Source organism: Callospermophilus lateralis, chromosome 7 (assembly GCF_048772815.1).
Source record: "Callospermophilus lateralis isolate mCalLat2 chromosome 7, mCalLat2.hap1, whole genome shotgun sequence".
NCBI lineage: Eukaryota > Metazoa > Chordata > Mammalia > Rodentia > Sciuridae > Callospermophilus > Callospermophilus lateralis.
The window spans coordinates 69348224-69364434 of NC_135311.1; the positions used below are offsets into that span (position 1 = coordinate 69348224).

Sequence of the window (16211 nt, forward strand, 5' to 3'; positions counted from 1 at the left end):
CTAAGGTATGGAGGCTGGCCTTGAACTTGCACTCCTCTTGCCTAAGCCACCTGAGTCACTTGGATTACAGGTGTGCATCACTTAGTTTGAATATAAGTTTCAGGCTAACAGAGAATTTCCACTTACATTCCTGGACAATGAATGTACTAGCTTGTTGCCTTAGGGAGCATTTGGTAGCAAAACATGGACAGTTTTAATCAAGCCATTCTCCTGGTGCAGCGTTCCAAATGTGTTAATCATGAAGCTGATGCTAACAAGTGACATAGCAAAGCAATACCAGGTAGGATTTTAAATGATCATCAGACTTGACAAGAATGTTGAGGTGAATGATCTGGCATGGAAAAAAAACATACTTTTTGGAGAAATACCTTTCTAACATGGACTTAGTTTTGTACAAGTATGTACCTTTCTTGAAGAAAGTTCTGCAGAGGCAAATTTCCTTATGGCTACAGGATCCACCTGAATAGAGACAAAGGATGAATCCTTAATTTAGGAACCTCTCTGAGTAAGGAGACATTTTCAAGGGCTTTTTCCATTGTTCCAAGATTAGTGATGGAAGGGACAGACCAAACCTCCTCTCTCCCTGCCCCTGTGTTGAAGCAGTGACCAGAGTTCAATTTTCTTTCAAGAGCAGACTTGGCATTTCTAATCCAGAGCAAAGGTATTGGAAAAGGGTTGGAGATACAGGTCAGTGATAGTACATTTTCTGAGCTCACACAAAGCCCTGGGTTCCATTCTCAGCACCACTAAAAGTAAAAAGAAAAAAAATATGGAAAAAAAAATGTCTTTTTACCTATTTTCAAAGAGATCAACTCACCTGTGGTATCCCACGGGAGGTCTGTCAAGATTGTCTTCAATCCTCTACCAGCAGCCTTGATGCATACAGAGAATCCCCTCCAGTGCTGGCAATAGCTTTGACTGCCAAGCTTGGAGGTCTGCAGGGTTTCATCTTTTTCAAAATTTTGCAATCTTAATGGGAATTACAGAGAGTTTGTGGGGGCTACTGTACAGAGCCAATGTAAAATTTGGAGGGACAAAGAAATTGAAGCATGCACAGGCACAGTCTTGTAATTACAGTAAAAATCACACCCAGGAAAGTGCACAAATATGTAAAGCAATCCATTTTCTCAAACTGCCTATCACCATGTAACCAGCACTCAGCTCAAGAAACAAAACACTACCTGGACCCCAGAAGTCTACCTTGTGCCCTATTTTCCTGACTTCTAACACCATCAATTAATTTTGCCTTGTTTTGATCTTTGTATTAGAAAGATTGTGTAATACACCTTTTCACAGTTTAACTTCTTTCACTCGACGTTAAGCTTATGACATTCAACAAGGTTGTTGCACATAGCTGTAAATTGCTCATTCTCATTGCTGTGTAGGATTTCATTATGTGAATGTGCCACAATTTATTTATCCATTCTAAGATTGTTGGGCATTTGGTGCATTTTCAATTATAGACTATTATGAATAAAGCTGGTATGAGCATTCTAATACATGTCATTGATAAGCACACACACACATACACACACACACACACACACACACACACACCTTGAATTACTATGTTTTAAGATATAAACATACTCAACTTCAGTAGACAAAGCCAAAAAATTTTCTCAAGTGATTTTTACCATTATACTCTCTCACCATGAGTGCACGAGAGTTTTAGTCACTTCATATTTGCATTTTTTTTGGTCTTTTTAAAGCTAGCAATTCTGGTGGGTATGTCTTCATTTAGCTTTAATTTGTATTTTCCTCATATTTACAAAAGTTGAGAAACTTTTTTTTTTTTTTTTTGCCATTGGAGACCTTCTTCACTGTTTTTAATATTTTGCCCTAGAAACCATATTTTTAAGCAAAAGTTTTTTCTGCACAATTGCTTATTCTTTACAAAGAGTTTTTATTGGTTCCCTAAACTAACCTCCCCACGACCAATCCATGGGGAGGGGCCAATGTACCCATTTTACAGATGGGAAAAACGAAGGACAGAAAAAGTAGATGGATTTTTCCAGGCCTTGGCTTTGGGTAGGTGAACCCAGGTCTTCTGATCTTCATTCAACTGATGTTTGTATTCTATCATATTGCTACTCGTGGTCGCTCTTAATATGGGACATCGACTGGAATTGAAAGGGTACCTCCTCCTCATCTGTATGCAGAGGACTCAATCACCAATAGGGCATGGTTTGTGTCTCAGGAAAGGACTTTGCAATATTGGTAATGTAGACTAAATTCATGATGGCAGCATGTGATAAAATGGGCACAGTACCCATGCACCCACTTGTCATACCTAGAGAGAGGCATCTCAGAAAAATTAGGACCCAGCTGAAGACCAAAATATTGGGGCTGTATCATCTCTAGCCTGATTGGTTGCAAATTCCAGCTAAACCACAAAGTTGCATGTGATCTTGGCTCGTTGCCTAATTCGAATTAATACATTAAATGCCTAATGAGTTTCTGACATGTGGTAAGCACTCTATGTTATGTACATCAATAAATAATTAATTAGGAACATTGGATTATTATACTCTGAGCTCTACCAGCAAAATGACCACAGAATTCTTGGATGAAACTCTCAGAGGATCAGGCGCTGTCATTAATCTTCACCTATTTCCTTCTCCTTCTGCTAGTTTTTACCATCATTGCTACACCTTTTCTTCTCAGGTCAACTTTTAGTTTTGCCTGTCATTTTAACAAGACATTCCTAGGGATTGTGAGATTACCTCCACATCTCTAAAGCCTCTATTACCATCACCATAAAGGAAATTATTCAAAGTCTTAAGTGAATAATGCATTGGAATATTTAAATCCTCTTTTAAAAAAACTTAAAATCCTATTTATTTCCACCAAAAACTTCCTGAAGACTTTGATGTGAAGAACACATCAGTGTAGAATTGGCCAGTTTTGATGTAACTTGCACATTTTAAACTCTAGTTTTTTCTTTTTCTACTGTACTGAGGATTGAATCCAAGACCTCACACATGCCATTCCAGCATTCTACCACCCTATACTCCTAGCTCACCTAATTCTGCTTTCTTTTTTAAACAAAGAAACAATGGGTCCAACTTCAGATCCTGTACCAGGAAACACATATCTCAATGGTCTCTGTTTTAGTCCAGTTGCTATAACAAAATATCACAGGCCAGGAAATTTGTAAAGAATCAAAAGTTGTTGAACTCAAGGTTCTGGAGGTGCATGGTTCTGGTGAGGGTCTTCTGCTACTTTATAACATGACGGAAACCAGAAGGGCAAGTGGACATGTGAGGAAGAGGCAAGACCCGAGGGGCAGCCTTGCTTCATAACAACCTGCTCTTGAGGTCACTAATCAAGTCCCAAGAGAATGAATCCAGTCCCACGAGATAGAAACTGATCCCTCTTAATGACCTAGTCACCCATTAAAGTCTCCATCTTTTAACACTGTCACAATCGCAATCAAATTCCAACAGGAATTTCAGTTGGGACGTACCATATTTAAACCCTGGCGATATCTGATAATATCATCTTGCACAAGAATAGATATCTGCTTTTTATACAGTATATTGATTTTTATTTAAGACAATAAGGGCATTAATCTTTGATTGAAACCACTCATCTGAGATGAGTCAATAAAAAACATAAAATGCATAATGGTATGGTCAGAAATTATGAGGGTTTGCAAGTCATTTCTTTTACCAGGCTTATGTCTTTAATGATCATACCTTGTCCTCCATAACCAACCAATGGGACACTTCATTCCCCATGGAAGGAGTACCATGACTTAGGAGAAACAAAATCATGGATTTAAGAATGACTTTTTTTTTTTTTTTTTTTGGTGTGGGTTACTGGGGATTAAACGCAGTATTGAATTTGGCTCACTTGACCACTGAGCCAAGTCCCCAGCCCTATTTTGTATTTTATTTATAGACAGGGTCTCACTGAGTTGCTTAGCGCCTCGCTTTTGCTGAGGCTGGCTTTGAACTCCTGATCCTCCTGCCTCAGCCTCCAGAGCCACTGGAATCATAGGTGTGTGCCACCACATCCCACTTAGACTTGAGTGGTTTTTCTACTTGCTTAAATTTTTAACCTTGAAGAAATGTTCGATCTCTTCCATTTCTACTTTATCATCTGCTAATGGAGGGTGGTTCCTCCCTCTGCACAGTAGACACTCGACTCACAGTAGGTATTCACTACAGTCAACTTATTATAATACCATGCCTTATGGGTGCCCATATTGATGCCTATTGTTTACTATTCTTCAAATCCTAATCTTTATTTCCAAAAGTCTCGCCCCTGGGCTCTAGCATACCCAAAGATTCCTCAAAGTAGCACCCAACTGAACAGAAACTGCATTACTATTGGCCAGACAGTATGTTCATATTATTTAATTGCTCAGTTGATTAATTGATCTTGGGTCTTCAGGTAGAGTTATGGTTGAAATTCCTAGTGAGAGCACATCTGTTTCTTAGTCTACTCAGAAGAAATCTTCTAAGTGGTGGGAAGCGACATAGCATGCTGCTCTGTGGAGTTAAACGCCTTTTTTATATTGCTTTTCTCTGTTCTTCTCTTTTACTGAGAACAGGGAGATTTTGGAAAATAAGAGCTCTGGTATACTTTGGGATCCTCCTTTCATTCTACATTTTTCATACTGTCTTTTGAAATGAACAGCACCTCTGCTATCACTGTGCTATTGAGTGTGGGGAGGGGGTGACACTTATAGCCCACTTTTCATGTTTTCTTTTTTCTCTGAATTATGAAGTTTTATTTTTTAAATTTATTTATTAATTTTTTATTTATATATAACAGTAGAATGCATTACAATTTTATTACATATAGTAGAGCTTAATTTTTCATATTTCTGGTTGTATACATAGTATACTCACACCAATTCGTGTCTTCATACCTGTACTTTGGATAATAATGATCATCACATTCCACCATCATTGCTAACCCCCTGCCCCCTCCTTTCGCCTCCCAACCCTCTGCCCTATCTAGAGTTCATCTATTCCTCCCAGGCTCCCTCTCCCTATTCCACTGTGAATCAGCTTCCTTATATCAAAGAAAACATTCGGCCTTTGGTTTTTTGGGATTGGCTAGCTTCACTTAGCATTATCTTCTCAACTCCATCCATTTACCTGAAAATGCCATGATTTTGTTCTCTTTTATTGCTGAGTAATATTCCATTGTGTATATATGTCAATTTTTTTTAATCCATTCATCTATTGAAGGGCATCTAGGTTGGTTCCACAATTTAGCTATTGTGAATTGTGCGGCTATAAACATCGATGTGGCTATGTTCCTGTAGTATGCTGTTTTTAAGTCCTTTTGGTATAAACCGAGGAGAGGGATAGCTCAGTCAAATGGTGGTTCCATTGTCAAATTTCCAAGAAATCTCCACACTGCCTTCCACATTGGCTGCCCCAATTTGCAGTCCCACCAGCAATGTATGAGTGTGCCTTTTACCCACATCCTTGCCAACACTTATTGTTGTTTGTATGCATAATAGCTGCCATTCTGACAGGAGTGAGATAAAACCGTAGAGTGGTTTTGATTTGCATTTCTCTGATTGCTAGAGATGATGAGTATTTGTTTTCTTCGAGGAGGAAACTCCCAGGCCATTCCACTGGATGAAGAGCACAGGAGAAACAGCTTTCTTCAGCCAATACAGTTTCCCTCCATCCTCTCTGTCTTCATCATGGAAGGAGAAAAAATGATACTGATGGATGTTTGGCAGGAGAAAGCAAGCATGCTTAGCTCAACCCCTTATCTCTTCTGGGTTGACAGACAGCCAATCTACTTGCCAGAAGCCCACATTCTCTGCCTTTCCCCATCTGAGCCTTGTAAGACCATTCCTGTGGAGGATGCCTGGGATTGACATTCCATGACTGTGACGGGGAGAAGTTGGATTTAATTAAGCTCAGAAGTGTTAGGAAGATCATGGCAGGCACACAACCTAGGCAATTATACTTGTGGAAGCCTGCATCAAAAGGAAGGTTATCAATGCAGAAGTGGAATAATGCAGACATGTTTATTCTGTGTGGATGTTGAAAGCCAAGATTTAAGACCAACATATTTGAAAGAATATGTGAAAGAGTTTTTATTGATGCTACACTAGATAAAGATACCATGCACTGAATGTGGGATTGCACAGAAAGGAGCTGAGCCACCAATAAGGGCACCCTATGCCCAGGTGATCTGCATCTGTCCCAGTAGCAGAGTGGCATAGAAACGGTGCATTACCTGAAGCTATTCCCCTCCCATTCAGGTGAACTAAAAGAATTTTCTTCTCTTTGTCATCCAGTGAGGAATTTTCACAGATCCCTGCCAGAACATTACTGCTGATCAATAATGACATCCACTTGCATTTTGATGCTCTGTACAGCCCCGCACCATTTTGCCACATGAACAATCCTCCTAAAATGACCCAGGACTCTTGGAAGACCTTTAAGATGCAGAATATGGTATAGACAAATAAAGAGATGGTGGTGGTTTAGAAGAAAACCCTATGTTACAGTTAAAATGGGGCTGAATTGCATACCAACCTAAGTTTCACCTCTACTTATCCAGTAAATTAAATATTTGGCACACTTTGTTACATTCCTTTGTATCTTTGCATCAGATACAGTTAGAAGACCCTTATTAAAGTACATTTTTGTTGAACTCGGTTGACTTTCTTTGAAATTCAATAATGCTTGCTACTCTGCTCAATGGGCCATGCTTTCATATTGGTTGTTTCTGACCCTTATTTCCTAGTCAATTCTGTTCAAGGTTAAAGCAACAGAGATCTCTGTATCTTTGGTTCTGGGCATTGAAGTTTCCATGTTACAAAACACTACTTTTGAAAAGAGGAAAGTACGCTTTAGAAATCTTTCCCCAATCCAGCAACTATGTTGAGAGGTAGTCATATGTACCTTTGAATCCCAGATGAGGGCGTACTGGAAGAGGTTGAAAGTCATGGACATGTCAACAGAGCCCAATAATTAAAGTTATTAAGAATTCCAGCATTGACATTTGAGAAACAAAGGCTATGCCACTGGCTTTCTGTAATACATTGAAGAAGTTATTAACTTTTCTATCCCTCAGTTCTTCATTCACACAATGGGAATAATAAAGTATCCATAACCTCGAGTTGCTTTGAAGTTTAATAACATGATACCTATAAAGGGCTCAAAAAAAGTCTCTGTCAGGAAAGCTAGAACTATTAACCACTAAATCATGTGGCTTCCTTTCAGAGGTTGGAGAAAGAACGTGTGATGAGCTGTAGGAAGACCATATTGTGAGTCAGAATCTCCACCTGCTATTTCAGGCTCCGCCCCCAGGGAGGGCAGCAAGCAGGTGTGAATCATGCCTGGCAATCTCTGACCAGGAGCAGCCATCATTGCCCTAGAACCACCGCCATCTTGGAAAATCCACCTCACCACCGCCATCTTGGAAAATCCACCAGATGAGGTGACATAGTCCACTGATCACTCTGGCACTTGACTGGGAAGAGATCAGTGACCTGTGGCCAAGAGGGAGCTTCTGGCAGGCAGCATAATGAAGAAATAGCTTGAGTCATTTCAGGCTCATTAACACCATCTGCTGTGTCTATCCAGGCTTGGTCAGCTAGAGAGGACTCCTAGGTAATTGACACCATGGGGACCTTTGAGGAAGTTATTTTCTGGCTGTTCCACAATCAATGCTCTGTGGAAAAGACTTCCATAAAGGGATACCCATTAGCCACTTTGGTCAGGAGTACTAGTCATTCTCATAATTTTGGGGCACATTGCAAAGATTTTCCACCCCCAAAACCCTCAGTTTCCCCCAATACTTTACTATTTAGCCACTGTACCTGCTTTTACCTGTCTGATGTTCCAAACAATTCTATCCTTATTTTGAGTGAAAGGATAAAAACAGATGCATTGTTCTCAGAAGTCACCAGTAACTAAGTGTCCTTACTATTTCCTTACCCAGGAGTAGTATTACTTGTAATACTTTTAAAATGTTTTTATTAGTGTATTATAGTGATACACAAGGTGGGATTCATTTTGACATATTTGTACATGCACAAAACACAACGTGATCTATTTCATTGTTCAGTACCTCCCCTTTCCCTTCCCTCCAAACTCCCTTGGTTTCATTCCTCTAGTCTTCTGGTCTAATCTTCTTTTTGCACACTTTTTCTCTCCTAAGCTTCTGTACATTCGTTGATTCAAAAAATGTTTTCTAGGTGCTTGTTGTAGGCTGGGCTCTGTGTTAGGTGCTGAAGATGTAGTCATGAATAAGACAGACGAGATCCCAGCTGAATTAGTGCAAATTATCTGAAACATGTAATGCATAAGTAAATAAAATCAGTTCAGATAGTTAAGAAAGGCCGTGTGGCTGTGTGAGACAGGGCATACGAGCTGGATCTGCAGGTTCAGACTGGCTAGGATCAACTTGCGGCAACTTCCCTGGATAGTCGTATGTTCGTGGTTAGGTTATAGAGCCATTGCAGAATGGTTCTTGATTTGTGAAATCGAGATTATAGCACTCCTCTCATATGATGCATTGGAGTTGAGATTTAAATTCTGGTATTATCACAGTCACATGTAGAACTTGAAGAATGTTTTAATTAGAGAGAACAGCAAGCACAAATGTCCTGTAGTGGAAACAACATAAATGATTCTAGTTACTAGAAGATTCTAACCCTCATGTCTGTGATAAACCAAAGATAAAAGAGACGAGATAGGACAGAGTGAGCAGTTAGGCCCCAGATCATGATGATCTTAAAGATCATGTTGAGAACTCTGGATTTTACTTCCAATTTGGTTAGATTTTAGCCTCTGCCTGGAGTTATTTCTCCTCATCTGGACCTTTTATCTTTCATCAACTAGAATCCTAGTCATATTTCAAACTCAGTTCTTGTATCATTTTTTTTTCCCATGAAGTCTTCATTTTAATACCCATCCGCAAAATTAGCTACTGCTTTCTTGGAGTTCCAGTGATAAGATTAGTTGTGTTCATGTTTGTTTCCTTCTCTCCTTGTGACTGTGTGGTCAGGGATTGAGCCCTGTTCATTTTAGAATCACCTAGATAAGTGTGCAGCACAAAAGCCCATGATATACTCTTTGAATGATTGATGGATGAAGGATTGAGTGAATAAATGATATTAACTAGAGCTTTTTTTGTCAGATGTGCTAATTGAAAATCCAGACTTGGAGGGAATAATGTATAGCCCAAGTATGTCACCTGGAGCAAGAAGACTAGAAGTACCAGGGAAAATAGGAAGACATCAAAGGGATGAGATTTGGAATGAAACTCTGTGTTCTTTGACAGAGGCTGCACCTCTTTTTCTCAGTTCTAACCCTGGTAATTATTATGGGAGCTTGGGAAAATTACTAAAAGAAAAAAAAATTACTCAGTAGAAATCACAGAATTTCCCTCCTCCTGATCTATCTCTTTCCCTTGTTCTTGCAGGAAAAGTCACCTAAGTTTGAAATCAAAGTTTTTCTCTGTCTCCAAATTAGGAAATTTTCTCTTCCTTGAATTGTGAAAGTTCTAAGTCAAAAACTTTCCCAGGTATCAGAAGTCACTATAAAAATATGAAAAAGGACATCATAGGAATATTGGAGACACAGAATGAAGTCTTAGCTTGGGGATTTGACCCATATGCCCTTGGGCAGGTCCTGTGACTTCTCTGGTCCTCTGTCTCTTCATCTATAAGGGGCAGGCATTGTGTTTTTCAGTATTCTATGGCTCTGGGTGGCATCTTTCAAAGTGAGAACTCAGCTAATCTCCCTGGTTCAAGTGCTGCAGCATTTGATACAACTCACGCATGCTACGTCCGCCAGTCTGTTAACCACACCTGCTGGGAAAGAACTTTAAAGTTCTTAACAAAACACAGGTCTTTTCATTTCTCTGATGAGGAGACTGACTTTAGAGCCAGGAAGAGAAAACGATGTGTTATTTGATGGGATTCAGAACATCAAAGGCGATGGATTAGATGCTGGGAACCATCTCTCAGGTCAAATCTAATTTTATATGAGCTGATGTTTCCCAGCTCTCCCAGCATAACCACCAATTCCCTGTTAGAAGTTTTTAAGTGCTGAAGAGACCTCTGGTAGAGGGTCCAGCAGATGGCTTCTGTCTTTGTGAATGTTGGAGCTGGGACATTTCGTTAGATTTAAATCTTGAGAGCTGTAGACTAGCAACACAGAAGAAAGAGTCAGGAGTTATTTCTTCACATCTTGACTCTACTCCAGGTACTCAGAGATCTTCCTTCCCAAGGACTTTCCTAGGTAGACTTGACAGTTCTGTGTCCTGCCTTCCAGAAGACTTTATTACTGAAAAGGGATGGAGAGAAGGTTGGGTTGTGGACAGTGGGGTGATCCATAGACTTGCAAAATTAAAAGAAAAATTACAAGGAAACCAACTTTTCAAAACAGCTGGGAGACCATCAAGGGAGAAAGATTTCTATACAATTCCAGCTGCTGTCTGGACAGGGAACTTTTTATACTTCCCTGCTTTGACCAGAATGACAGGCATGGCTGACTCTGCAATCACATGGTGCCCAGAGTCTCAAGATGCATAGCAGGAGGTTACTGGATTCTAGTTCCAGGTACATTTCTGTTTTGTTTTTGTATTCTTTTCTTCCCTTTCCTTGTTCCTTCTTGATATTCAACAGTCCCTAGAAGCCTTACTTGAAATACGGATTTAGAACTATTTAAACCTGAGTCTCCTGAGTCACAATTCCTGGGATCACACCCTCCCCTCAAATAAAGTTCATTCTTAAAACACGGTTGCAGTTTCTGAGTTTGGATTGATTCGTGGGCTCCTTGGAGAAGAGAATCAGCCTGAAATTTAGGAGTCTCTGAGACCTGTAGCAGGACAATAGAGCTGGGCAGTAAAGGCCCTCAGTTCACAGCAAACTCTCTCACATCGCATGAGGGAGGTGGGCTGGAGAAGAACAAGTAAGAACACAGCCAGAGTCCCAACCACCCCCCAACTGACAATCTGGTTTGCAACAGGAAGCCTTTCTCTGCCATACCCTTGACAGTCACACAAAGGATCAGGGCAGGTCCAAGATGTGCTGAACACCTAAGAAAGACCTCTACATTCTGGGATATTTCCTAATCTTTTATCCATCTCAAGTCCTCACCATTATAGCCCATTCTCCTATCTTGGAAATGAGTATGGAAGATTCCCTGCCCCACTTCTCCTCTACTTCTGCATATTCCAGATTCCATTTAAAGAACTCTGGGACTTTCCTGTGGCTCCTGGCTTGTTGAAGTGGAGCAAGATATGTGGGAATGCCAAGGCGATGTTCTCTGGACCACCTGCTGGACCATCTCTGGATTGAAGGCAGGAGGCGTGTACGGAAATCACTGCACTTGCAGTAAGCCATATTTTGATATGAATGGGGGTGTGATTTAATTTTATCTCTTTTAACTTTCTGTTTATTGTTGAAGAAAGGGCTTTCCTAGATGATGCCTGTAGCATATAGATGATACAAAGTGAACCAAAGAGTACAACTTAGGACTTTTGAATATTTTTTGGAGGGGGTGGGTATAGCAAGGATTGAACTCAGGGACCCTCGATCACTGAGCAACCTCCCCAGCCCTATTTTGTATTTTATTTAGAGACAGGATCTCACTGAGTTGCTTAGCGCCTTGCTTATGCTGAGGCTGGCTTTGAACTCTTGATCTTCCTACCTCAGCCCCTCTCAGCCACGGGGATTGCAGGTGAGTGCCACCGTGCCTGTCATGACTTTGAATTTTAATTAATCATTTATATTTTTCTATAAATCTGTAGCAGATGTAATAATCATTTTGAATGCCAGAGATCTTTATTCCAAGAACTAGGTGTTTGAAAGAAATAAATATTTTGAATTAAAAAAAAATGGTTGGAGGATCAAAAGTTGAAGCCTGAAGAAAAATGCAAATTTTATCCACAAAGATAGAGGAATTTGAAGAACTCAATCCTGTCCCAAATGAAATCAAAAGAGCTGAATTTTAGGAAAGAAGGGAGACGATTCAGAACATCGGAACTGTGAGGAGGTTTCCATGCTTGAAGAAGCCTCGGGTGGAGTAATGCCAACCCAGTGGTCACAGCCTCAGGTGGTTGGGCATGCCAGCTGCTCCTCCTCAGTCTCCATCCCTAAATGCCAGGGAGGCACATGCCCCAAACTCCATCTCACAGATGAAAATCACCCCTAAGTCTGGAAAGTGGAGAAGAAATGAAGAGAAATCTTAAAGCTATTGGACAATTTGCCTAAATGAAATTAAATTTTAAACAAGTAGCAAATGAATTGTCTGGAATCAGTAAGATTGCATTTTCTTTCATCAGTGGGGATGGGTTTTTTCATTTTCTTCCTTTCTTTTTTTAACTTTATTTATTTGTTCTAATCAGTTAGACATGACAGCAGAGTGCTCTGCAATTCTTTATACACAAATGTAGCACAATTTTGGATTTCTCTATACCCAAAGTAGGGTCCCACCATTTGTGCAATCATACATGTACCTAGGGTAATGATGTCTGTCTCATTTCACCATCTTTCCTATTCCCATGCTCCCTCCCCCACTCCCCTTGGCCCCATCCAAAGTTCCTCCACTCATCCCATGCCCCCACCATAGGGATTAGCATCCATTTATCAGAGAGAACATTTGGCCTTTGGTTTTGGGGGGATTGGCTAATTTCACTTAGCATGACATTCTCTAACTCCGTTCATTTACCTGAAAATGCCATGATTTTATTCTCTTTTATTCTCCGCAGTTTAATTATTGTTAATTGTGCTGCTATGAACATTGATGTGGCTATGAACCTGTAGCATGCTGTTGTTAAGTCCTTTGGGTCTATAGACCAAGGAGTGAGGTAGCTGGGTCAAATGGTGGTTCCATTCCAAGTTTTTCAAGGAATCTCCATACTGCTTTCTAGATTGACTGCACCAATTTGCAGTCCCACCAGCAGTGTATGAGTGTGCCTTTTCCCCCACATCCTTGCCAACACTTATTATTGTTTGTATTCTTGATAACTGCTATTCTAACTGGCGTGAGATGAAATCTTAGAGTAGTTTTGATTTGCATTTCTCTAATTACTAGATATGTTGAACATTTTTTCATATATTTGTTGATTGAATGTATATTTTCTTTTAAGAAGTGTCTGCTCAGCTCCTTAGCCCATTTATTGATTGGGTCTTTTTTTTTTTTTTTTTGATGTTAAATTTTTTTAGTTCTTTATATATCCTGGAGATTAGTGCTCTGTCTGATGTATGTGTGGCAAAAATTTGCTCCCAAAAATGTACGTTCTCTCTTCACTTCATTGATTGTTTCTTTTGCTGAGAAGAAGCTTTTTAGTTTGAATCCATCCCATTTATTAATTCTTGATTTTATTTCTTGTGCTTTAGGAGTCTTGTTAAGGAAGTCAGAGGAGTGGGGCCTAATCTGATGTGATGAAGATTTGGGCTTACTTTTTATTCTATTGGGCATAAGGTCTGTGGTCTAATTCCAAGGGCCTTGGTTCACTTTGAGTTGAGTTTTGTGCATGGTGAGAGATAGGGGTTTATTTTCATTTTGCTGCATATGGATTTCCAGTTTTCCCAGAACCATTTGTTGAAGAGGCTATCTTTTCTTCAATGTATGTTTTTGGCACCTTTGTCTAGTATGAGATAACTGTATTTATATGGGTTTGCTTCTGTGTCTTCTATTCTGTACCTTTGGTCTACATGTCTATTGGGTGCCAATACCATGCTGTTTTTGTTACTATTGCTCTGTAGTATAGTTTAAGGTCTGGTATAGTAATGCCACCTGCTTCACTCTTCTCAATAAGGGTTGCTTTGGCTATTCTGGGTCTCTTATTTTTTGAATTTTATGGTTGCCTTTTCTATTTCTAAAAGGAATTACATTGGGATTTTAATTAGAATTGCTTTGAATCTGTATAGCGCTTTGGGTAGTTTGACCATTTTGACAATATTAACTCTGCCTTCCAGGAGCATGGGAGATCTTTGCATTTTCTAAGGTCTTCTTCAATTTATTTCTTTAATGTTCCATACTTTTCATTATGTAGGTCTTTCACCTCTTTTGTTAAATTGATTCCCAAGTATTTTTTTTTGAAGCTATTGTGAATGGGGGTAGTTTTCTAATTTCTCTTCCAGATGATTCATCCCTTATGTATAGAAATACATTTGGTTTATGGGTATTGATTTTACATCCTGCTACTTTGCTGAACTCACTTATTAGTTCTAGAAGTTTTCTGTTGGAATTTTTGGATCCTCTAATAGAATCATGTCATCAGCCAATAATGATAGTTTGAGTTCTTCTTTTCCTATTCGTATGGGGATGGGGTTTGGCAACCCATCTATTTGACAGAGTTTTGTCTTTCCATTCCTGATTTTATTGTTCTACGGTGATGTTTATTTTTGTCTTGATGTCATTCACGGGAACAGCCAAGCTGGGCTGTATGAATTTGATTACAAGTCTGGGACACTATGACCATCCTCAAGAGGGAATCTAATAAAAGCTATTATTAGACAGATTTGGGAATGTTCTTCAGGAACCAGATTGTGCATTCACATGAAATGTTTCCTTTCATTGCTGCCCTTCTTCCTGTTAACACATTGATACTAGTTACCTGTACTTAGGAAGGATGTGCTATCTTCTAGTCATGCTATATTTACATGATTTTACTTAATCTGAATTATACCTGGTTGAAGTTGATGCTACCTAAGGTTTATAAATTAGTAAGCTCAGGATCATAGAGGTTAAAACAACTTACAATTATTTGATTATTAGATGAGAATGTAGAATGTAGCTTGAGCTGGGTCAACTGTTCAGGGAGGTAATGGGAAATGCCAATGGCCTAGCACCTGAAGACTCTTGGGCAAGTTAGACCTCGTGCAAATTCTCCCTCTGGGGAGATGGAGAGACCTCCATCTTGGCTAGCTCACTGCAAGTCAAGCTGAGTTTCATGGGTCAGTCATTAGATAATACTGAGCCTCTCCAAAGCCACAGGCTTGGCAGATATTAAGTCTTTCCATTAGGGAAAATGATAGGCTCATATATAAAACACGAAGAAAAAAGGATTATTCAACCTCCACTTCTGTCCATTTCCTGGTACTAGAAAAGTGGATGTGAAGCCCTGGGCAAAAATCGCGAACCCAGTCCTTGTTCATTCAAGTGATTTCAGTTCAGGCAACGAGACCCATTCATTTTTAGCTTCCAGATTCAGACAAAGTCCACATGATTCCAGCTGCCAGGAGCCACAGGGGCAAGCAGAGGCACTCACTGATGAAGGGCAGGAGCCTGGTGGAGATTAAGATAGCCAGGTTGTATCCTGTCTCTGCCTCCAATCCCTCGGTACACACTCCACTCTCTGCCACATCCCAGCAAGGACACCAAAATGAAATCCAGTAGCGCTTATAGGGACCCACAGTCATCTCAGCTGCCCTCCCAAGATCTGGCTTGTGATATTTGCACTCTCCACTTCAGTCTCCTGAGTGACCTAGAAACATGGTTATGCTTTCCGTGAGATTTTCTCCATGAGATGTCCCTATGCAGTTAATAGGTTTTGTTCAATGGATATGTTGGGGTGTTTTCCAAGTACCAAAGGAATAGTAGTCATAATTCAGTTGTGGCTACTGTGTTCTAGTGCCTAGAAGCTGGGTAAGGTTTAAGGTTTTCCTCTGCTTGTCAATACACATGGTAGTAACATTTCTATCACCACAGGTTTGCTTAGCTCATTCTTAGAGTCTTCTTTGCCTGACTTTCTTTACTCCATGTAATAATGTTTTTGAGATTCATCCAAGTCGTTTTGTGTATCAGCAGCTCATTTCTTTTTATTACTGAGTAGTATTGCATTGTGTGTACATAGGACAGTGAGTTTATCCACTCTCCTGTTAATGCATATATGGTTTATTTTCCATCTGGGGGTTGTTCTGTAGAAGATTGATGTGAACATTCTTGAATAAATGGTTTTTTGTGGACATATGCTTTTATTTCTCACAGGTTTCATAACTAGAACTTGAATTCCTAGGATATTAGTCAGTTGTATACATAATTTTAATAAGCTCCTTTTATGCTGGACTTACCCAGAGAAGTATTGTTTTTGTGGCTTGAATAGGGGAGAAAGAAACTACTCGCCTCCTGAAGTTTTGTTAATTTGAGACTATAAAATAACTGATAATACATGAACCTGTGAAAAAGTATACAAATTTATTAACATAAAAACACACAAGAGCCACATAAAATATGAAGGCACTTGGTCTTCTTCCTGTGAGT

At 39.7% G+C, this 16211-nt stretch overlaps 1 protein-coding gene across 1 annotated transcript in view; it reads right to left on the reverse strand.

Annotated features, from left to right (window-relative positions):
• Positions 1 to 488: 488 nt before the first annotated feature.
• Positions 489 to 16211, reverse strand: part of LOC143405198 (nicotinamide phosphoribosyltransferase-like) — a 43558-nt gene continuing 27835 nt past the window's right edge. The window contains 1 exon segment of the mRNA XM_076863573.1: positions 489 to 5667. Within this exon segment, the coding sequence (XP_076719688.1) occupies positions 5439 to 5667 (229 nt within the window). The 3' untranslated portion in view covers positions 489 to 5438.